At 42.3% G+C, this 23,823-nt stretch overlaps 1 protein-coding gene across 2 annotated transcripts in view; it reads right to left on the minus strand.

The window, feature by feature from the left end:
- chst11 (carbohydrate (chondroitin 4) sulfotransferase 11) overlaps positions 1 to 23,823 on the minus strand; it is a 91,510-nt gene that overhangs the window by 26,850 nt on the left and 40,837 nt on the right. For both annotated transcript variants that reach the window (XM_051392570.1, XM_051392569.1), the window contains exon 2: positions 3,684 to 3,769. In XM_051392570.1, coding sequence (XP_051248530.1) covers positions 3,684 to 3,769 — 86 coding nt within the window. The remainder of the gene's footprint in view (positions 1 to 3,683; positions 3,770 to 23,823) is intronic.

Raw genomic sequence — 23,823 nt, forward strand, 5'->3', positions numbered from 1 at the left:
CACTGACCCCAAGCACCCTGCTAAAGTTTACTCTAGCTGCAGTAACACCCCCCTGTGCACACAGAAATATATCAATGGGACTTCACATGAGTGAGAACGTGTGGAAAAATCCACCACGGAATATTAACCTATGGCGAGTCAACGTGCTCCTAGTCTATTCTTAGCTGTCCAACAAAACCACAAAAAGCACCCCCCCCCCCACCTATACACTTAAAAGGTGTGCGGTGATAAATGGCCAATAGAGAAAAGGAGATGAATAGAGAGAATGTGAGAAAGTGGGAGACGTAAGCTGGAGACAGCAAAGGACAGAAGAGGCAGAGCAGAGGGAATAACAGTTGGAGGTGTGAGGAGAAAGGCAGGCAGTAAGTGATAGATAGTGAGGAGGACAGTGATGGGAGAACAGAAGAGGAGCAGACTATCCAATCCGTCACTGTGATAGCATCACCTCCAGCAGTGTCCTCCTGTCTTCCCTCCAGCTGCTGCACCACACTGCTGATAGACCGCGCTCACACACAACACGCACACAAAATATATACATACAGGCTTCCAAAATGTCCATTTAGGGAAAAAGTGTTTTTTCATCATGTAGCCCATAAACTACACACAGTGTAGACTTTTCATCTTTGCCGACCCTTTATAGAGCATTACGTTGGAGAATTGATTTCCTACCTTCAAGGCGCCCATTGGTTTCAGTTCACTTGCTCGAGATAGGTAATCCATCACATAGAACATTAGGTCGCCTTGCTTTTTGTCAGAATTACATTATCAATGCAAGCAGGGACTGTTTTGAAAACTCTCATCATTGATGCGTTCAAGGACACTTGGAGGTCTATGCCAAACAGCACTGTTTTTTACAGGTCCAGTGTGTAGATTTCAGTGGCATCTAGCAGTGAAGTTGCAACCATTTGAATACAACTTCCCCCTTCCAAGCATGTAGGAGAAACTATGGTGTTGTTATTTCTGGGCTACTGTAGAAACATGGATGCTTAACATGGTGGACTCTGCTGGAGGACCCGCTCCCTCTGTAGATAAAAACAGCTCATTCTAAGGTAACAAAAACCCAACAATTCTTATTTTCAGGTGATTATACACTAACATATATAAAATATATAAACATAGCTATAAATATTATATTCCATTTCTGACAATAGATCCTTCTAAATGTTACACACTGGACCTCTAAAAGACAAACGACAGTTTATTAAGGCGTTTTATTTCTGTAAGCTCGTAGTTTGAGCTTTTGGTAGTTCTGTTGTAATAGCATTGTACTCACCAAAGTAAGTGCTGAGATGCGGCAACATTGCTAAAAATGTCCAATTGGTCAACAATTACAAGCAGTCGGACGTGGGAAAACATAATCCCAGGTAGTCAAATTTATCTGGAAGGGAAAATAAGGTGAATGGTAAAATTACAACCCAAACTGTCCATTGTAAAGATCACTGGCAGACTTTCTGCTTAAAGGACTACCAAACTTGTAGCAGTTGCAACCAGGCTGACTCTCTGACCACTCGTGTTTGTAACCCATTTGGACCTTTTTATAATAATGCAACTGCATTCCAAGAATTATAATGAATAAGACCAGAGAAAGGAAAACCCAAGTTATAATGAATCATATATCTCCTTTAGAACCCCTATATGTATATGATTTGAACATTTCTGACTTTGGTTACTCTTGGGTGACATGAGCTAATTTAGTGCTGTCGAGATGCGATTTATACTGTATTAAGGACACTATATTGTCTATATTGTTTTTGCATGCAAATGATTGTTTATGTCCTGGGAAAATATGTTTCCACAGCTCCCCGGCTGTATTCAGACCAAATCAGATGTTGGCGAGGGTATGTTTATTTGTGCTTTATAACATAACTGTTGTGAAACAAAAGGGAAATTGTTTATTTCTCTCATTCACTGGTCGCTCGACCATTGCTGTCTCTCAAACAACTGGACAAGCACCAAAGGAAGCTTCTTGGTTTCACTGTTTTGTATCACTGCAACATCGAAAATGGGTACACGGAATAAACCAAGAGAGGACACAACTTGGAGAGTATCATAGTCAACAAAACTCTGGTATCAGTGATAATTCAGGCTGACAGTGGAGCAGTTTGACCAATCTAATCACTACACTGACCACTGCAGCATGATGTTTGCGTTTCTGTCTCAGGTTGCTGCATTTACCTTCCAGCATCCCCTGCAGCCCCCACAGCCTAAATGGACAACCCCAATATCAAAATGAAAGAGAGAAGCTGTGTTTTTGTCACAAAACTGGATTTGGTCTGAATCGGCCCTAAGTGTGACTAATAGCAATCCTTGCCAATACTGTACCTCCACCTCCCTACTCTGAGAAATCCCAATCGTCAATGGGATTGTCTCATTGGTCAATTGTCTCATCAAAAAAACTTAAAACAAAGCTCTAATGACAAAGAAATTCTACACATAGAGTGGCTTTGGGGTTCAGAGACACAATAAGCCTTATCCTTTTTTACAACATTTGCTCAAATTTGAGTTCCTTACAATATATTTTATGAATGCAATCCTTTTTTGGCAGCCATGTATAAATTGATTTGGCTGCCAAAAAGCTTCTTTTTAGCCTTAAAACTAATGACTGCCTGCAAGGTAGGAAATCATCCTGAATCGTATCATATGCTTTGGAGGGTGGTCATCAGTAATGAACATAAAATACACAAATTCTGTAGTTAATGGACTTAAATGTGTGAAACCACCAGGATTACTTTTAAGAATTTTGATCAAATATGATTAATCAATAGCGCTGATGGGACTTTCTACCCACATTTGGATTTGCAAACGTGTTAATATGGGCATCTTTTTACTTTAAAACCTTGCCTGGTGCAGCTTTGATAGGAACCATTAACAGAGAGTGTCCTGCTAGCTCAGCAGGCTAAGACCTCTGTCACCGTCTCCATCCTCCCTCTGTCTCTCCTCACTGTAAACGGCCCAATAAAGCAGAAAAACCATTAAAACTGCAACCCATAATATGCTTTAATTTCATGCTGGCAATCATGTAGTTATAGCAGGTGTCATGTTCTTAGATGGCTGCCATCTCGTGAACCCCTTTATATCTAAATTGTGAAACAGTAAATGAAGTGAGGCTTCGCTGGCTGGAACAGACACTGACAGTACAATAATAATCCTGCTATTCATGGACACAAGTGAGGAGTACTACCTGCTGATGTTAAACACCTCATTTTAGTAGTTTGTTCTTTCCTCTCCGTCCTTCAGAGAGGTAAGTTGTTAGACTTCAGCAAAACCTCGTCCTCTCTTGCCCCTTGTTGTCTGTTCTCATTCCTCAAAGACTGAAGACGGCTTTGTTGCCTCAGGCCTGTAAAGTTCCCTGACTAGCGGACAGGAGATGGACGGCCATTATGCTAATGCTGTCCCCTTGAGTTTCCGTGCAGTGGTGAATTTGGAAGGGGGACACTAAGAATGCTGTCACTTCCAGGCTGACATTCAGGCATTGACGCACACGTCACAGTCAGCAGAGACTGAGCAACAATCCACCTTTAGGAATGGGGAGGCTAAAACATGCTAAACTAAACTGGGGTCAGTGCCTCTGAGGCCTGGCTGGGCTCTTCGCCACTGGGCGAAGAGGAGAGTACAAGTAGGAACAGATGAGGGTCAAGAGAGACAGACAGAGATACATAAAGAGAGAGCAGTTAGCCTCCTACCTGTGTGGGGTTGTAGAGCTCCTGCAGGGCGTTGCGGGACCCTTTCCTACTCCAGCCGTCCACCACGAAGGGGTTCCTCCGCATGACTGGAAAAAAAAACAGAGGAGACACCACTGAGAACTGAGGACCTTTCAAAGTAACCAGCCCAATCGAAACAGAGTAACAAGGAGGACAAACTAGATCAGAGGGATCAGTTACAACCTTTCTCACTCAGGAACACTGACCCTCACGCTCAAAAATACTGACTGGGCTGATCAACTTTCACCAGACTTTCATCATCAGCGGGGGACTGCTTGGTATCGATTTACAATAAATCCAAACAACAAGCAGAAAAACATCAAACATGTCTCATGGTGATGTTAATGTTAATCTGTGACATTCTGTAACAGTAACACAAGTAGACTTCCTCTTGTAACACAGCACAAGATACATTTGTCAACTGTTCTGGACATTTAAAGTGCATGCCATCCAAGGCCACTCCCTGGACAGGCATAGGTGACATATGGACAAAGATACCAAAGGTGTCCCACCACAGTGGACAGTGGTTTTCATAGATTCTTTCATAGTAGATTTCAGTATCTGTACGCTGAAACAGAACCCTCATATAGCTGCACTGTTCCCCAGCCAACTCTGATTGATGAGGGTTTGTTGCTGAGGAGCCCAAGAAGACTTTTGTTGTTGTTCACTGACGGCGGAAAAAAAGGCTGGTGATCAGAAGTGCTGCAGTGTTGTGATTGATACAAGAGTGAAATCTAACTACTCTTTGTTTTGCTGCGGTCCCCCCTGGACCTCTCCTCAAGGACGTCACTTTGGGAGCCTTCGCTTTTAAACGACCAACTGCTGTGAGAAGGAGGCAGAAAGCTACAGGGATAAATAATGAGAGCAGTGACTATATGCCAAGGGCGAAGCCACAGTTCAGCGTTTGTTTGGCTGGATCTCAGCTCTTTACACAACTCGATACAGAGCAGTAGCTGCTGGCAGCGGCTCAGTGGGAGCAGCCAGCGCAACACCCCGCCCCCGCCAACACACTCTCTCCAATTACTCTGGATGGAAAAGCGCTGAAGGACGGCTCAGGATCGACAGGAAAGAAAACGAAGCGCTAACGAGAAAAGCAAGGATTTGATGGCAGTTTATTCCACACGTCATCTGCCTCATGTTCATGGATGAACATGTGTTACTGCCATCAGGAAGCTGATGATGAGAATAACAAATGCTGCACATTCACACTGGATACATCTCCATCACTAAACCTCACCAGCAATGCATGTTTGTCACTGACGAGATTATGTAACGGTGTGAACGACAACTTACACTTTTTTATACTTGTTGGTACACTGTTGTATGTATTTCGATCTGTAACCTCACTTTTTTGAGCAGTTCAGGACCAATTACTCAAAAATATGATGAGCAGATGAAGAGAAAATAATTAACTAACAGTTTTTAATTAAATAAATTGTGAAATAACAAATGTTCTGGCCATTCTACCTTCTTCAAATGTGAAGATTTGCTATTTTTAAGTTGAGTATCTTTGGTTTCTGGACTGTCGGTCGGACAAAACAAGTCATTTAAAAGATGTTGGGCACCTGGTTAGCTCAGTGGGTAGAGCTGGCAACCCATGTTCCGAGGCTGAGCCCTTGCTGCAGCAGCCCAGGGTTTGAGTCCGACCTGCGGCCCTTTGCTGCGTGTCATCACCTCTCTCTCTGCCCCCATTTCCTGGCTGTCTCTATCAATTAAAAGCAAAAAAGTCCCCCCAAAAAAAATACTATAATTTCATCTTGGATAATTTTCACAATTTTCATGGCTACAAGTTTAGAACCCAAACATTCCTGTTTTACTCTGGCTCTCAATGGGGATTTTAGAGGAATTTTATTGAAAGAAATGCTTTATTAAGAAACACAGCCAAGTATGAAAAATCCAAATGATTAAAAAAAGTATTGAATGGGCCTCTGGGGTTAAAGTGCCAACCATGAACGTCACTTGGTTTAAAACTAAAATCCTGGTTGCAGCCCTACTTCTAAATTACACATAATTATTGTATTTTATTTACATAAGAAATATTTATATATTTTTTTACTAAACGAGTCAGGGGCCGTCAGGGGCCACCTGCATAATGTTGCTGAAAGACACCAAAAACAACCAGAAAGAGACGCAAAACTGTTTTGTTTGTCTGTCAGTGTGGATGGAGGGTGTCTGTGCCCAGGGGCATCACTGTCTAATAAACCGTCCATGATACAGCATCTGTAGCTAATATACACATTTGCAGAAGTGGACATAGTTGTGTTTATATGTTTACTTCAGTTTGCAGTGTGCAATGGGAGCAGTACAGGACGCACATTTGCACATCTGCTGTGTAAAGCTTTTAATGTCAAAATCCACATTTGGTCCTCTACACACCTGCTCGTGTGCTGAACTGAAAATTTACAAATCTGTAGACTACAAACATGAAAATCTGTCTCTGCTTTCTAGCCAGGACACGCTCAGTATCGGCATAATGAGAATGTTGTCAATGACTGTCAGTATTTTCATCCTTTATATCCTATTTTCTCCGCTCCAGCAGCGGCCAGATATCCCTCCAAACATCAATAAGGGTTCGTCCGCTCTTACTCTCATCCCACACGTCAGAGGAACATCAAAGCGGAGAAGAGGATTCACATTTCTCAGCAGGCTGTTGATTTAAAGAAAAAAAAAATCCTGGTTAAAAATTGAAGAATGGAGTGTGCTGAGGTTGGTTGATACACCCTGTATTTGAACTGTAATCCCTCTGTTGGCCCAAACCAGATCCATTGACGGAGCCCTGGGGAGCGAGCTGAGCGCTTGTTAGTGTAACGAGCCCCAACATGCAGCCGTGACCTTCAAACACCGAGGGGAGGACAGAGAGAGGCGAGGGATGCCTCTACACCCTCAAAACACACACACACACACACACACACACACACACACACACACACACACACACACACACACATATGCAGGATTCATCATGCACACACACACAAACATAGAGCATGATTGATAACCTTGTTGCTAAGCTAGTCTTTAATGATGCAGTTTGCTCCTTCCTACTGTGGACGACGTAAACAAGCAATTACAGCTTTCTCAGAGGACGAGAGTTTTCGGTGCAATAATGCAATCATGGAATATTTGCTTTTTAGGCTGGCTCACACACAGGCCAGCACAAACACAACGCCTGCACACACGCACACACTTCCACTCCCGGCAGGCTGAATCAGCAGAGCAGCGGTGATTACTGATTGCTGTGGACACAGGCCCGAGGTGGAGCTCGAGGTAATGAGGATTCAGGCCTGGCACGAGTGTGTGTGATTGTGCCGCGTGGCACTGATGGGTCATGGAGCGGTGGTGATATTTATCTGCTAGCACCAGTGGGCCTGCTGCTAATGACGACGGATGCCAAAATAAATCAGGTTGAAAGCTTGTCTGTGCTGAGTGTGAAGACCAACAGATTCAATACCGTCATCTGTCCTTCCCATGAGGGACGGTCAAGTGAGGCTCAGTGCAGTGAAAAAGGATGCTTAACTGAACCAGGTTGTAGCCATCATTACTCAGTAGTAGTATACTGAAATCCCAAGAAACAATGACTCCTTTAAATAATTACTCAAGTAAAAACCATTACTCAAAAACACTGTTTAGATTTTTGTGTTAAAACCCCCAACCCGCAAGATGTTACACATCCCACTGTTGGTTGAAAACCAGGTTATATGCTGAAAATAGGGTCATCAACAAAAACACATTAATATACATTCATGAATGTGGCACAAGAAGTGCCGGAAACGTATGAAAGACAGGTTTACACTTTGTTTATTGAAGCAACAAGAAGTTATGAAGCATTTCGGAGCTAACATCACATAGCTGCAGGGCCTTCACAGTAAATGCCCTTCAGCGACGCCTCCTCACTTCATGCCTCGCACATTCCAAGTGACTGAAAAGCTTTTATTGTGAAGGAGCGCTGGAAGCATACAATTTAGCCTCGAATTCATTGCTTGTTTTTTTTTTTGTTTTTTTTTAAATCAAAGGATCAGTTTGAGAAATGTAACCTTACAGCTCTGAAATATAACAGGCAGTTAGCATTGACAAATAGCTTTATGAAGCTTTTTATATTCCTCTTAGCCTTTATTCTTTGTATTTACTGTGGAAGATTCATTTCAAAAGCATTACAAATACAATATGCCATGCAGCCCTGATCCAAAGCAGCAACTGTTTTAATTGCCTGCCTTCCTCTGAGGGTCAAAGTTCAACAATTTTGTCCATCTCAATTGGAAGCGACTGTTTTCTTTATCCTTCTCAGTGTTTTCAACCAATTTCAAAGAGAAACCAGTTGCTGTGTAGGTTTATGCCGGTGAGAAAAGAGAAAAGCTCATCTTTCTAAATCCCTTTGTCCTCGGATGGTGCACAACTCCCCCCCACATACTTACACACACACACACCGATATAAGAGTAATTTAAATCCATCCACACAGGCCTTATCGCTGTGCTCTGCTCTGATGCCTCCAGGTATGAACACAAACACACACATCATACACGCAGAACAGCAAGCAGACACAGACTGAACTGTTTAATCTGTCAGTAATCCTGTCTCCTGCCTTAGACTGACTGTTCATCCCACACACACACACACACACACACACACTGAAGGCACTGGGACCTGTAGGACGAAGCTGAAAACCAGCTCACAGAGCCTGGTGCGTAACCAGTGTACGCCCACCCAGTCAACGGGAACATAAGGTCACCCGTAGTCCCCCGCCAACACCTGGCTCATTGGTTGGTGGGAACTGAGCCGTTACCATGGAAACCGCTACCCTTCACCATCCTCTCACCTGCACCGGCTGGCTGGATTCCTCTCAGGGCCGGAATCAGGTAAGGTCATGGGAAAGTAAAACCTTTTCATTTCCTCAGTGCTGACAGGTATTGACTGTGCACTACTGCAAAGTACACACACACACACACACACACACACACACACACACACACACATGATGATGTGGTAATAGACTCAAGTATTACAATAAATATGAGGCCAATGTTATGGACTGTCAGCTTTGAAAGTTATACTTATATTCATTCTTGTGAAAATGTACATTTTTGATGCTACAGCCAGCAGAACACGTTCAATAATGCAAGACTGTGTCTTTGGAAGAGAAACATGAGTGCTGAAATGTAGCAGCGAAGCCTTTTCACTTCTAGGGAGGGAGTCAGGGTAAAGTTAAGGTTGGGCAAACAACCAGCAACCACCACGGCTGTCGATTGAGCAAACATGCCTCTAAATGCACCTTCTTTCAAATCTCAATTACTGAGCCTGTCACATTTTGTGCAAAAATATTTCAAGCTTTTCCCTTTGACAGTCATTAACAGGATACGGCAAGCAAAGACACTCGCATCAAGGCTTTAACCATTTATCTTAACAATATGCATTTCAGTTTGGCAGTCTGTGCTCGGGTGGTGCTCTGGAACAAATCTGAGCACCTGGCATTAAAATGAGTCTTTGTGATCCGGTCACAAGCAGGCAGCTGTAAGTACGCGTGCACCTGGCATCAGAATGACGGGACCTCATTTCCCTGCTCTATATGCAAATAAACACATACATCATTTCTGTTGTTTGATTGTCTTACCCTGATTCACATACACAACGCTAAAAGAATGTGATCACCTCCGAATGTGGTCCGAGCAATCAGATCTCAATGGCTCAATGCATCTTGGGTGCATTCACACCTGTGCTGAGCTGTCCACTTGACCTGTGTTAATACCAGATGTAAACCGTCCCTTAGCTCACAAACATCCCCTGGCAGAGTCTTGTTGACATGTTAGATAATACACAGTAACATCCTTGATGGTCGAACGGTTTGAAGACACATTAAAACACTAAAACGCCTAACACACATCCTGAACTATCACAGTGTGACACCTACAGTGATTGTGTATCTCTAAATGCCTCTGTGCACACTCATAATGGTTACGATAAGAAGGACGTTTCATTGACACCTTACATTTCAATTTAGCCTCTGTGACTGCATTTGCTAGAAGCTCTTGATTGCCCTCAGAGTTATTGGGACATAACGTTAAAGAACTCCATTTACCATCCCCTCCCTCTGCCTCGCTCCCGTCCTCCTCCTCCTCCTCCTCCGCCTCCTCCCCTTCACCACCCCCTCCCTCCTCCTCTGGCTGTAATGCTCTAAGCGGTGCCCCTGCCAGCCTAAACACCAGCAGCCCAGTCTCCAGTATGTACCCTGAAGGTAAGAGACGCTCTGTGTGCTGCGCAAACATCCACACACACACACACACACACACACACACACACACAAACACACACACACACCATGGAAACACAGCACACACACTATTCAGCTTTCATACTCTACTTCCATCAGACTGAGCAGGGATACTGTCACGCTGACAGCCCTCCGCCTCTCCTCCTCCTCCCCCGTCACCATCACCTGCTTCTGAAAATGCTCCAAAAACGCTTCCATTTCAAGTTTATTAGTCCTTTTAAAAGCAGGTGGAGAGAAGCTGGGAATCTTCCAGCTCTATACAACAATCAGACCTCTCTGTGTCATCGGCTGAGAACCAGAGGGAACACTTAAAGTGCTTCAGAGTAAAACTTAATGCTCCCACGCTGCTTCCTGAACCATTGGAATTAAGCTGCATTGTGCCCAAGAAGGTCAGAAACAGACGGATTTCACAATCCACTTAAAACATTCGATAAAATGTCTTTGTTGGCTTTGAAAGGAAAAAGGACAAAACATCCCAGAAACGCCGCCCAAAGCTGCCTCTGCCAAGTAACAGCACTGGAAACTGATGTCGTAAATCAAGAGCAGTGACATCAGAGAGAGCGCGTTACTCGGGATATTGCCCATCTCTCCTTTTCATTATCCGGTGTATTTGTGTCTTTTCCTTCCTACAAAGAAGGTTGGGACCATCCTGTTTGTTTACTGGGGCCTGCATTCATCACAGTTTATCCTCTGCATTTATTAAGTTCTGATAATTACACTTGAGAATTATCTTAAAAGCCAACATTAGGACTAAAGTTTGCATAAAAGTGAAGAAGTAATTAACCTTAAAAGGGTCGATTCTGGTTTGTTTCATCTTGGCTCTCATTTTTGGAAAAGAAAAATGAGTGTGAGTGTTGGAGTTATATTCATAAGGTGGAGACCAACACGACTCCAAATGGATGCTAATGTTGCTCTGTTACCCCTTTTCCACAAAGGAAGTTTGACAGCCCATGCAGAGCCGGTGCCTAATCTAAAAACCATTTCTTCGCATTTTGTCAGCCAAAGATCCGGCTCTCTGCCAGGAAAACTGGTTCCAGCATGCCACCAAAACTTTACTGGTCTAGAACCAAGAAGTGATTACCTAAAGGGCTTGGGGTGCTTTATGGTCAGCTATTTATTTATTAGCAGTTTAGCGAGCTACTAATTTCTCACAGAACGTAACATAGATGTTATGAACGTAACATTGAGCTAGCTGGCTAGCTAGCTGTTGGTCTAATACTACTCAAGCAAGCATAGCTACTAATGTCTCACATCAATGTTTGTTCGTAACGTTGTTACATTTGATGTTTGTTATATTGATGTGAGACATTAGTAGCTATGCTTTCTTGGTGTTAGTTAACCAACAGCTAGCCAGCTAGCGTAACATGGTAACAATGCTAACGTTGGAGCCGTACACAGACGTATGCTGGGACATAATGACGTGGCTCTCTAGCCCGTTGAAAAGCAAACAGGTTCTGAGGAAGTTCGCAAGTTGAACCAACTCCAAATCGGCACTAGCACCAGCCCAGAACTAGCACTAGGTTTGCGTTGCTGGAAAGGTCCCTTGTGTCTGCTGCTGTTAGCTAACACGTTAGCCATATGTGTAAAGTGATAATAGGTCGATGTTGTGTTGGTCAGAGAAATCAATTATTGCTTTAAGTTTGCGAGTAAAGTAAAAAATGAAAAATTCTTGGTTTATGTTTCACATTAGTCCAAAATGTCATTGTTAGCAGTTTGATATATACAGGCTCTGACCTAATTTGACACATAAGGAGTGAGACAAACAGGGGTTGTACAAAGTAAATAAAACACCCCACAGTGCAGTAAATACCAATTTGGTGCACCTCATAATGTCTGTTTTTTGTTAAGGCTGTCAGTTGTTGATCAGTTGAGTTACCTAATGCTACACCAGCACTGCAGTCAGTAAATATTACACTGCACTATATATCCTCAGCATTTGATTACACACAAGGCACACTTATAAACAGCAGGCCTGCTCTTGCACATGCTCAGTACAGGCCTGCAATCACGCACAACATCTGCCGCCATCTCTCAGCAAAGGATTATGGGCCGCTGGAGGAGGATTAATTTGTCGCTAATCTTACCTTCACAGTGGGAGAGGGCGGAGATCCACTTCACACTGGGCCATCCGCACATCGGCCACACACACACACACACACACACACACACACACACACACACACACTGGGTTGATTGGGACATTGAGATACTGTACACCACTGTGTGTATACGTGTGTGTAGGGTTGTTATCATCCTATACAAAATTGAAGTGCTGCAGCCTAATTGGGATTTAAATGAACAACGGAGCGGAGCAGAGAAGCAGAGATACAGGTGATTAGCAATGTTGGCACAACTTCATAAAACAAAGCTCAGTAAGAACTTGGAGAAGTGATTTTTGTGTTTGTGTGTGTGTGTGTGTGTGTGTGTGTGTGTGTGTGTGTGTGTGTGTGTGTGTGTGTATACAACCAATCAAGTCTCCAGTAATAATTGGCTGCATGTGTCTCTTCCTGGTGCTCAGTTTAATCCCCTTAATGATGATTACTAACATGACGATAATGCACAAGCAATTACCACTTCCACAGTCCTTACCTCAGGCTCCAAGACAGAGTCAGCAGGAGGGAGGAGATCAGATATTACTCTTAACTGCATTTCTTCTGTACTCCGCCTTATCGTCAGTCTGTATCATTCTAATCCCACACAGTTTGACTGACAGCTATGTGCAGCAGGAGGCAAGAAGTGCCAACCAATACAGCACAGTTTGACAATATGATAAACTCCACATCACTTCACTGATAACAAAAGGATATGTTCGTCACATAATGTTGCACTATTTTATCCAGTAAAAGCCAGCAAAACGGAATTAAGCAATGAAATGTAAAAAAAAGTCAAGATAAAGCTCTTCGAAACCAAATTATGTGTCTTTGAAGAGGCAAGCTTGCCATATTATATAATTACTGTACTGTTCATTATAGCTTTTGTGATTCTGAGTCATATTAATTCAGCATAATGTAACATACCATCTGCAGCTGCTACAAGAATATAATTTGACTGTTTTTTGCATCTCTCAGTAGTGCAAATTAGAATCAATGTGTTTGCAATCATTTTCTATGCATCTGCACTTGTCATTGTGTCACTATATTCTCCTTTTTATGTTTTATGTGTCCTCTTCTCTTCTTCTTTCCTCATCTACCAACAGAATGAAATTCATCTCTGCTCCAATTTTTTTTTTAATTTTTTATTTTTTACATTTCTGACAATTCTTACCTATTTTTATATTTATGTATTATTAATAAATAAGCTTGGTGTTAATTTTATTGGTAAATTGCTACTGGAGATATAAAATTAACTTAAAAAAATGGTAATCATATATATGCTTTTTGCATATTAACATTGCTGAGAAAATGTAAATGTATGTAGTATGAACAATCGGGCAGATGTATGTTAAATCCTGTGACTGATTGGCTATTCCTGATGCACACACTTGTAATTAATCATGTGATTACTTGAAAGCTGTTCCTATAAGTAGGAGTGAGTTGCTATAAATGTTTTCAGCAAATCATATTTTTTACTCCTTAGCTGGCTCTTTGGAACACTCTTAAATGTGATTCTAACATATTTAATGAATACAGGTCCATCTTTGCATCAGTAGTTGTCTGTCTTGACCATGTGCCTCAAATGTGCTTATCAGTGTCTTTGAAAACATTCCATTTCATGCAGGCTGCATCCTCTCGATCAACCTGAGTATAGCATTAAGTCTAATGTAGTGGCTTCCGTTAAGTCCAACTAGATTTTAAATTTAAATTCAAGATTATTCCACTTACTTCAGTTGCCACTTTTGCAGTGTTCCACTTCTGGACTCTGCACCTGCCTGTATGCACACAGTGAGAGCATGCTGCTGCCTACTGTAGACTGCCTCCTTGCACTGAATGTAAGCTCCCGTAGTCCTGTACCAATGTCAGTATGTTCCTGCACCAATGTCAGCCACATATTGTAGCTGGTAAATGAAGTGATTCTAACTCCGAGTTAGTGTGTGTGAGAATAGAAGAGAAGAGACTGAAGAATGCGAAAGCAGCCCAAGACAAAGATAGCACCTGACAGCTTTTAAAACGTCTACATCATAATACAAGAACAGTGAAGCGAGATTTTCAGGCCTCTTTTAACACATCAGAGCCGTCACTGAGCACACCCAAGCATAAAGCTCAGCGGCATACGCAGCAGGTCAAGAGGAGGAATGATGAAGAAGACTGCTGCAGCTCACATGCAGTCACTGAGCAGGCAGTGAAAGTTTGACTCAGACAGCCTCTTCATCACTCTGCCGGGAGCTTAACATGAGGGATTCCATTACTGATGCATTGTTGTGCAGACACACTACATACGTGTAACATACACTAGATGTATGCTACACATAGATAATGCATATGCAACCTGTGTTTTATCATACAGTCTATTGGAATTTCTCCACTGACTCAAGCCTCAATAGACCAGAATGCAATGCTGCCACTAGAGCGATGTGTGGGATGGTTTTAAACAAGTGACGGGATAATTTATGGATCCTAAAAACATCTTTAATGAATACTCATTATTATGTTATAATCCTTGGGATAAATGTTGCTTCTAAGGAATAAATAATACATTTGTAGCTTCAAGGCTTCTTCCATTAATTAGCTCAATAATTAATGCCTGACGAGGGAAGTACAGTAATCACTCTGTATTCAATATGCTGGGAGATTATGGGTGCAACAGGGGATTCCAAACAAGCATGGTTTCAATTCTGGGGGATGATAGTGACCCGAGGAGTGGTTGAGAATTACCCTTCTTGCCCTGTTCATCTCTATTCAGTCATGCTGACTCATTAAAGCTGCAGCAGGTAACTTTTATAAAAAAATGTTTTGTCATATTTGCTGAAACTTTCCCTATATCCTGAAAAAAAAATCAGGTTCCTCTGGCTCCTCCTAGTGCTTCTAATGGTATTTGCCAGAATCCAGCAGGCCAGAACAAAAGCAACCAATCAGAGCCAAGAAAGATAGTGGATGGAGTCTCAATCCCAGATCATCAAATACCAACGCTCATTAACTTAACTCATTAACTTAATTTAAATATAGAAGTGTTATTATTAGTTCTTCTAACTGATGAGTTGAATGAATGTACTGTACAGGGTTCAATCAACTCATTAAATTAAATTCCTAACATTATCTGCATATTAGCCAACTTCCTAGCGGGCATTGTTTGCCAGTAATAACTCCCCTCAGACTCTAATTTTTGTAGTTTGAAGTAAAAAAACAAGATGGAAACTTGCTGTGTGTCCCTAATACATTTTAAGATGAGTCATGGTTGTTTTGACAATAATGAAAAAAACATTGCGAACCATGATGAAGGTTAGTATTGAATTCAGTTTCTTTCCCCCTACAGTTAAAATGTAATAAATTCACTAGGAGCAGTTTCATATATTGTTTTTGTGCCAGTGCTGGAAAAAGTAGCTCCAACAGCAGCAGCTGTAAGTTTTTGTGTGAAATAAGGAACTGACTATTCAAACTGAAAATGTTCAAGGAAATCACATTTGTTTGTGATCTTCCTCAGTGTGAAACAGTTGTTGTTCTTTCAAGTTCAGCTAACTTGGTTTTACAACTCAAGTAAGACTTTAACTGTTGAAGCAAAGTTTAATCAGGACTATTTCTCTGATAGAAAGTAGTAGCAATGAAAACTCCAAGGTATGTGGAAAGACTGTGAATTTTTTGATGCAGTTTGTCAATGATGAGAACTTCTAAATTCCATTCACCTCCACTGTATTCGGGGGGAGGCAGAGACAGAAATCTCACACACTGATATCTCAAAACCTGGACAAATAAAACCCAAACTATCTGCATGGCTGGACACATGGCTGGACAGAAATTATGCTTTTTTCACTTGGGTGATCTGACCCTTTAAAACCACTGCGAGCTCCCATCCATGACATCACCTCCCCAATTCCACATTTGCTTATTCCCAAAGTCCCAGGACCCCTGAGTCATAGCTGCCCTCTCACTGCCTGACTCGACATTCCCTTCACTTAAAAGGAAAGGAATTCATACCCAGTAGCCTTAAGAGGGGAACCAAGACCACAGATGTTCACGTAACTCTTTGTGGCTCCAATATGAGAACACACACATGATGGGTTGCCAAGCATGTCTGCACGGAAACTATTAGAAAAGCATGAGTCAGACAGATAGTGGAAACGTGTACAAACTATAGGTCAACTGGTGGCTTTAAATGTGAAGATTTTAATGCTAGACATTTAAAGGCATACTCAAGTCTCCAGACTTTAATTATTTACAAGAAAAGGCTTTTGAACCAGACTTTAGACCACCACATGACAGTAAAAGTCCCTCTTTTAATCCTAAAAATAGAAATTTGTTGAGTTTAGGGACATTTAATTGGTAGAAAAACTCATGATACATAACTGCCTTTAAATGAGTTATTTTTCACCAAAACTTTTATTGAATAAACAAGTGAGAAAATAAAATATGAAATCCAAAAAAAGTGTTATGAAGGACCTTCATCATATCAGAAGTTTGCAATCCAATAATGCTCTCAGCAAACGGGGGAGAAGGAGGCAGCGTGGACTTAATGGAGCTCAAGGCTTTGATGGATGGCAGGAAGTCAACAAGTGATGACTGTTTATAGTCCGCCCCTCCCCCGGGACACACACACACACACACACACACACACACACACACACACACACACACACACACATACAGTCTGACTGAGTGGAAGTGGACCAGCGGTGAAATGCGGTCAACCGTGGGCCAATTCAGTCGGAAAGGTGGCCAAGCGTGGAAGAGGCCCAGTCACATGAGGAGGGCCGACTGGGGCACGGGAGCAGACACCGCAAAAACCCACGAGACCACGGGGCACTGCGGGGGGGGAGTCATGAGGATGGAGAGAGGAGAGACTTCTGCCTGGATACAGACGGGCAGAGCAAAGAGATCAGAGTGAACTCACTGAACCTCCTCTTGCACGCCCTGTGGGAGTCTCACACGCTCCAACACACACTTCATGGCCTGCGCCCTCCACCTCGCCACGCTCCACCCTGCAATAAAGAGTGTGAATGGAAGCCAACATGAACTAAGTGAAGAAGAAAAAAAAACGTGCTGGGATCAGACGGAGGTATCTGATCCCTGAGGCTCGACGGCAAGCTGACAAGACGAGCTGTCATCCCAGAAACATCACAGACTGGCAGGCAAGGCGGACACGGAGAGCATGCTGGGAGGAGAATCAGATGATCCACGGCAGCAACAAAGCCAGTTAATTCCCAACAAACTACAGAGTGAAATTATCTTTGTCTTCCCCAGTCCTTTTAGCTTGCACTCCAGGGTCTGCATACATAAAACATCTAAAGTTGGAGAAACGCTCTGAGTTGATGAGAGGTTGTGAGTAATTCATGAGGGTTTTTAGCCGCGAGATTCCTTCAAGGAAGGGGAGATATGGAGCAGTAATGATGACGAAGTGGGGGCTGGCTATGTTTAAATGAATGGAATAGTGTTTTAAATCTGTTTGCAGGGGCAATGTTTAAAACCACAATTAACACCTTAACTTTACTTAGGAATCTATACATACTATTTATATCAAAAATTGCTTAATAATTGGATATACTCTACATTAATGGTCGGGGATTGTTTTGGGCTGCAGACTGAAGGATCCTTTTGTATCTATCTTCTGCCAGCACAGCCTGTTTAATATTAAGTAGTTATTTAACAATAATGAGGTGATTAGCAACAACTTAGAAAGCCTTTAAGTATCAGTCATTTATTGTACAGTGGTAAGAAGCCTTTCACAGCAAAACAAGTCTCTCTTTGCAAGATTGTGGTGAGGCACAGCAGTGTATTAAGCTAAATGCTAATGCCAGCATGCTAATATTCTCCCAATGCTGATGGTTAGCAGGAAGTTGCAATGTTGCGATCGTGTGTTTTTATTCCCACTGGATGTTTGATGAATTCAACTATTTTTTTGATTTTCACTTTCTGTCACAACATCCACAACATCTGGGGACCATGAATATCTGTCGAAAATGTCGTATTAAAACATTGCCGACCCTAGAGCCATGCCACTGGCACGGCTAAATACCTAAAATATCAACCTCGTGACATTAGGTGAAAAGTCAGGAGGGTTGGTCCTCTGGGGACCATGAATGTCCAAATGCACCAAATTTCATGGCGATCCATTCAGTAGTAGCCAGACACCACCCCCCATATACAGCCACCTGTTACTGTAATTATGGAACAGTGAGGACACGATACAGGATTTAATCCCTCAAATGTCTGAATTTGAATTCAGGGGTTAATGATATAGTTAGCATCTTTATAATCCCTTTCACCCTCAGGTCTACAATCATTTCCTCAAAGCAGAGATCACGTTGTTCAAATAAAAGATATTTAATTGTGGAATGAGAGCCTGTAGATATTCTGATTCTTCAATATATTCAACAGAAAGTCACCTTCAGTCTTCAGCTGAGAAAGCTGTTCTTCACACAGAGAAGATTAATGAATAAATTCAGCACTAAAACTATTGGGTGTGATTTTTTTTTTTCTTTCCACCAGCATTTATAAAAACTCTTTCTCCTGAAGTTTGCCATGAAACGGAGGCATAAAGCCTGAGGGAATCTTAGAAATACAGCTGCTAATGCATTTACATTACATTTTGGCTTCTTTCCTATAACGTGTCTAGAGAGTTTAACAGTGACTGCAATCTTAGAAAAGCCTTCCATTTTTAAAATCACCAACCCACAGTAAAGAGGCCAAGGATCAGAACCACAGGGGTCTGATAATAGACATAAGAAATTGAGCTGAATATTACGGCGTCCTTGGTTTATTTAGCGGGAAGTGCCACATAAAGAAAGATGAGTCAGACACAGCAGTTCCAAGCCGAAGAAGAGGAAAGATGGAGGAAGAGTGGACGTGAAGTGATTCTTAAAGAGATGAGTTATCAATTCAAGCTGAACATAAGGAGCGACTGTGGTTCTGCCCGTGGCAAATAAGCTCAGAAGAAGAATGAGGCCCGGGTGGAGTGGTGCCCCAGCTGCTGCAGGTAAGGGAGGGCTGTGCTCAAGCTTAACAGCCGGGTTCAGGGAGGTTTACGGGCCAAACTACGCCTGGAAGTGTAAGGTTTAAGCTCCGGCAGAGGCCTGACACACTGGAGAATCCAGCCCACACACACCCAAACCGATAGATCAATCAATGTGAATCAGTGTGTTCTGGTCCCCACACTGTAGGAGTTCTTTTAGGGTAAAGTGTTGTGATCTACTTCTCAACTAGAAGAGTGCACTCAGAACAGGGAGGGCAGGGCAGGCTGTGTGTCCAGTGTGTATTTATTTCAATTTAATTCAGTTTTATTTGTATAGTGCGAATTTATAAAATAAAAGTTATCTCAGGACACTTTTCAAATACAGCAGATCTAGGCCGTACTCCTTATAATATTATTTACAGAGACCCAGGAGTTCCCACCATGAGCAGGCACTTGGCGACAGCGAAACCTCCTTTTAAGCAGCAGATCCCGGCTCTAGGTGGGTGGCCGTGTATGCACGAAAGTGGTGGAATGAAGGGGAGACGATATGCAAGTTGCATTATCACGGTGTCACACCAGCAATGTAAAATATCAATTTGTGAAAATGTCAACAAAAGAATCTACCGACATTAACAAGACCACCATGTTGGTTGTTCCTAGTGGAAATAAGATTCCAAACTGAAGCAGTTGTGGCCCCTACAGCATACCAGCCAACATTTTAGGCTACAAAATACAGGAGGTCTATGACATAGTTAACAAAAAAAGTACAAACATTTTGACTACAGCTAACATTAAATTAGCAGCCCTTGAATTGGGTTGTGGGTTGCCAGGTTACGGTGACAAATGCTTTGAAATTGTATGTAGTGTGTGGATATTAGGGATGAGCAAGTACACTGTTATCTGTATCTATTCAACCAACTAAATTATCTGTATTGTCAGCTCCAGTCTTTAAGTGAAATCTGTGGTTTTTATCTGTGGTTTTTTGTCTTTTTTTTCAGTGCGCATTTTGGGCCATTTGACTTTAGATGTATACTTACTGTCTGGTTTAGTGAAACGTTAAGGTTTTACCCTGCTGAATCTATTTCTGCGGTTTAACTCCACTGCACCCTCTGAAACATCTCTTTATAACAACATTTGTTTACATTAAGCCAGTTTCATGACACTTAACAACAAATTTGGCCCAAAAAGGCTGTTTTTAATAGCGTTGGAATGTTTAAGGATGGATTTTCCCATTGGCCACAAGAAGAGAGAGAGAAAGGGAGTGCCTGCGTGCAGAGAATAAAAATGACTAACCACAACTAACATCACAGCTATTATAAATCACAACAATTAGTCTTGATGATTTAAGGAGCATATTTTTTACTGCGCTATTTGTAACTTGTATCAACACCCTGACTAGTTTCATTTAAATCCAAATGGGATGACTGGGAGGCATTTGCAGCAGAGCTATAGCAGGACAAAAACACAGCTGGGGTCGGCCAGAAGGTTGTTTCCCGCTGGGTTTACTGAATACATGCAGCATATCCCAATGTAACTGATGTTCAGCAGGTGTAGGGCAGAGAAACATGACAGGAGGAGAAAGAGATTCAATATGCTGAAAGCTGCTCCCATCCATTTGAATACATTAGCATGGAATCATGAATAAAAGCACTTAACGGAGTGTCTGTGGCGACTAATCAACAGGGCCCCTTTCTTCATACATGGATAACGGAGATAACTTGATTGGATTCTTGATTTGACTAGAGCATGGATTGAGTGTCTTTTTTGATATAGCCACTGATGGGTGCTAAAATCAACATTTTCCGATCCAGCAGTGGCTTTAATGCTGCTCTTATTGATATTTTTATATCAACAATGAATGAAATGTGAAAGGTGTTGCTCCAAGTGACAACCCCACAGACAATCATACCAACCTTGGAGTTTCCCTCAGCTCTATATCAGGTTTTATTGATTCAGCTCATTTTGGTTTCGCAGCCCACAACTTTACTGTTTAGGTTCGCTCTTACCATTATCATCAACATCCTTTCCAGCAGCAGCAGGCAATTCTGATAAACCCACCATACACAACTATACCCGCCCAGCCCCAAACGGTAGACAGACAAAATTAGCAGCCAGCTGGCCAATATAGTGGAGCATTTAGCAGCTAAAGAACCAGATATTTCCCCCAGGAGTTGGTGGAGACTACGGACTATGGAGAATATTGCTTAAAGAAGAGTGAATATTGGACATACAATCATCAGGTGGCCAGAAACACGACTCTAAATGAATGCAAATGTTGCTACATGTCTGTTGGATGTAACTGCCAACAACTTTGTCTCACAACTTTACAAGGTTAGAATATGTCAATGTTGCAATTACAGCTTGTAATGCTGCCCCCAACTGGCCAAAAAATCCTTAATTTAGACAGAGTGCCTTTGATTTAGAATTTTGGCAGGTTTCGAAGCATATTTATGCACAAGTCGGTTCCTTAGGTTTGCTTCAATTGGCCAACAAGCCCTCCAGTGACATGGGGTGACATGCGGAAGTCGTGATCTTGTAAACACTGTCATACCATATAATGTTGCATAAAGGTCTCTCCGTTTTACAAAGTGATTCGCTGTATCTCCAGTTTGTTTTACTGAGGAAAATGGGGAACAGCAATGTAAGGTGTTGGTTAAGGTGTCATCAAAGTAACAGGCATACTTTGTTAGCGACTGTTTTGTCACCATTCAAGCAACTACTTTGGATTTAGAAATCCCCAGATGATTGGTAGGCACTAAGATCTCTGACTGTCTGGTATCGCGAGACTAAACTGAGCCTGACACTGAGGGCCATGTCTGCAACTTTCTGAAATAGACAATCAAGCGTGCCCATTTGTGCAGCAGTTGACCAGGTGTGTGGAGGTGAGCTTTAACCTTTAGTTTGGACACTTTGTACAAACTACTTTGTTTGAAGCAGAGTGAAGCCTCTACTTTTGGTGTTTTGGCTAAAAGGCACAATTCAACAACATGTCAGTGGGACTCAGAATCAGTCTGGACACTGACCAGTTTGGGCATTAAAAAATGACAGGGAGTGGAAAGAATTTAAGCCTGTTTCACAGCCTGATGGGCTGAAACTGTATCTTGAAGTGTTTTTGGACCATTGTCAAATCGATCGCAGTCTCTTTTTAGACTCAGCTTCTCAATATGCCCTTTATAAGAATTGATGTCCTAACCAGCTGCTGTGCAGACTCCGTCTCCCTGTGGATGGATAACGAATTTATGAACATCAATACCTGTGTGATATTTCAAACACACTCTTCTTTGTCTGTTTGAAGCTCCTCTGCATTGCTTTTGTTATTTCCACTGGGGGGGCCCCAGTGCTATAAATATACACCTTTTTGTTACTGAGACACTTGGATGAAAGTGTCCTGCAAACGCATCCCATATGGCACCTTTGCAGTACAACAGAGCTAATTATTCTTAAAATGTAAACTGTTGAAAAATGATACATGGCTGCCCGTGCAGCCCCTGACCACAACCCAGCAGGGAGCCTTGCCATTACGCACTACTGAGTTGAATTAGCGTGGCTGTGCTGCGTTCGCAACACAGCAGGGAGGGACGCACTGATGCTAAATGCTCCCCACGCTGTCGCTGCTGAATCAGTTCACTAGGTCATTGATGAGATGAGGTCACCACAGCTGGAATACACACACACACACACACACACACACACACACACACACACACACACACACACACACACACACACACACACACACACACACACACACACACACACAGATACACAGCTGGGATAAGAAAGACAGAATGGAAAGAGACAGATAAGCAGTCTGAGTAATCAGATCTGTCATAAACAAAGATGCCCACAGGCTGAAAGAGTCTACACACAACAGAGAATCATCTTAAGTGACTAGAATCTCACACACAGACACACACACACACAGAATGAACAATTTTCATTAAAGTTCTAGATCAGATAGCAGCCAGCTCATCAGCGTAAAGACGACAAGACTTGCTGGTTAAAACCCTTTAAAACCTTACACAGCGCACTGATCTGAAAATGGCTTAGCATGGGTAAGCACACACAGACACACACACACACACACACACACACACACACACACACACACACACACAAACACACATATACACACCACACACACTAGAGATTTACCTTCCTAGTAAGAGCTCTCTCTGGAACACATCCCTCTCCATTAACCCCTAAAACACACATGCAACAGCACACAAACCATTCTACACATCAGCATCCTTGCTGGGATGGGGAGTGTGTGTGTGTGTGTGTGTGTGTGTGTGCCATCGGCCGTTGGACTGACAGGGGGGGCCGGGCCTTGACTGTGTGAGGTGATGAGAAGTGTGGGTGGATCTCGCTGCACAAACGAGCTGCATGCTGTGTAAAGGCAACAATGGTTGCTCGTTATTGTTTCAGGTGTAATAAAGAGTGGGTGACTCACGCACACACATACACACACAGTAAGCTTACCTTTAGTTGTTAGTAGTTTATCTCAGTTTCTGAGTTGGGAAGGATGTTAAAAGTAGGAAGTAAGATCTGACAGGAGAGAATCACTGCACTGAGAACAGGTGGTGGAGACAAACTGTTTTTATAAGGGAGGCCAGGCTGAGAGAAACACTCACTCTTTCACTCACTGACTCCTGCTACAGTGACAGCTTTATGAGCACAAGCTTACTTAAGTACACCATAAGGAACCATAGAGTATATAATGAGCTTTCCTTTTTAAATAACCCTCTACAGATAAAGATAAAACTCTCTGACATTGCTATTAAAGTTATCAATTAGTGAAAGTTTGAGAAAGTTCCCTA

Source organism: Dicentrarchus labrax, unplaced genomic scaffold, assembly GCF_905237075.1.
Source record: "Dicentrarchus labrax unplaced genomic scaffold, dlabrax2021, whole genome shotgun sequence".
In the NCBI taxonomy this organism is placed as follows: Eukaryota; Metazoa; Chordata; class Actinopteri; family Moronidae; genus Dicentrarchus; species Dicentrarchus labrax.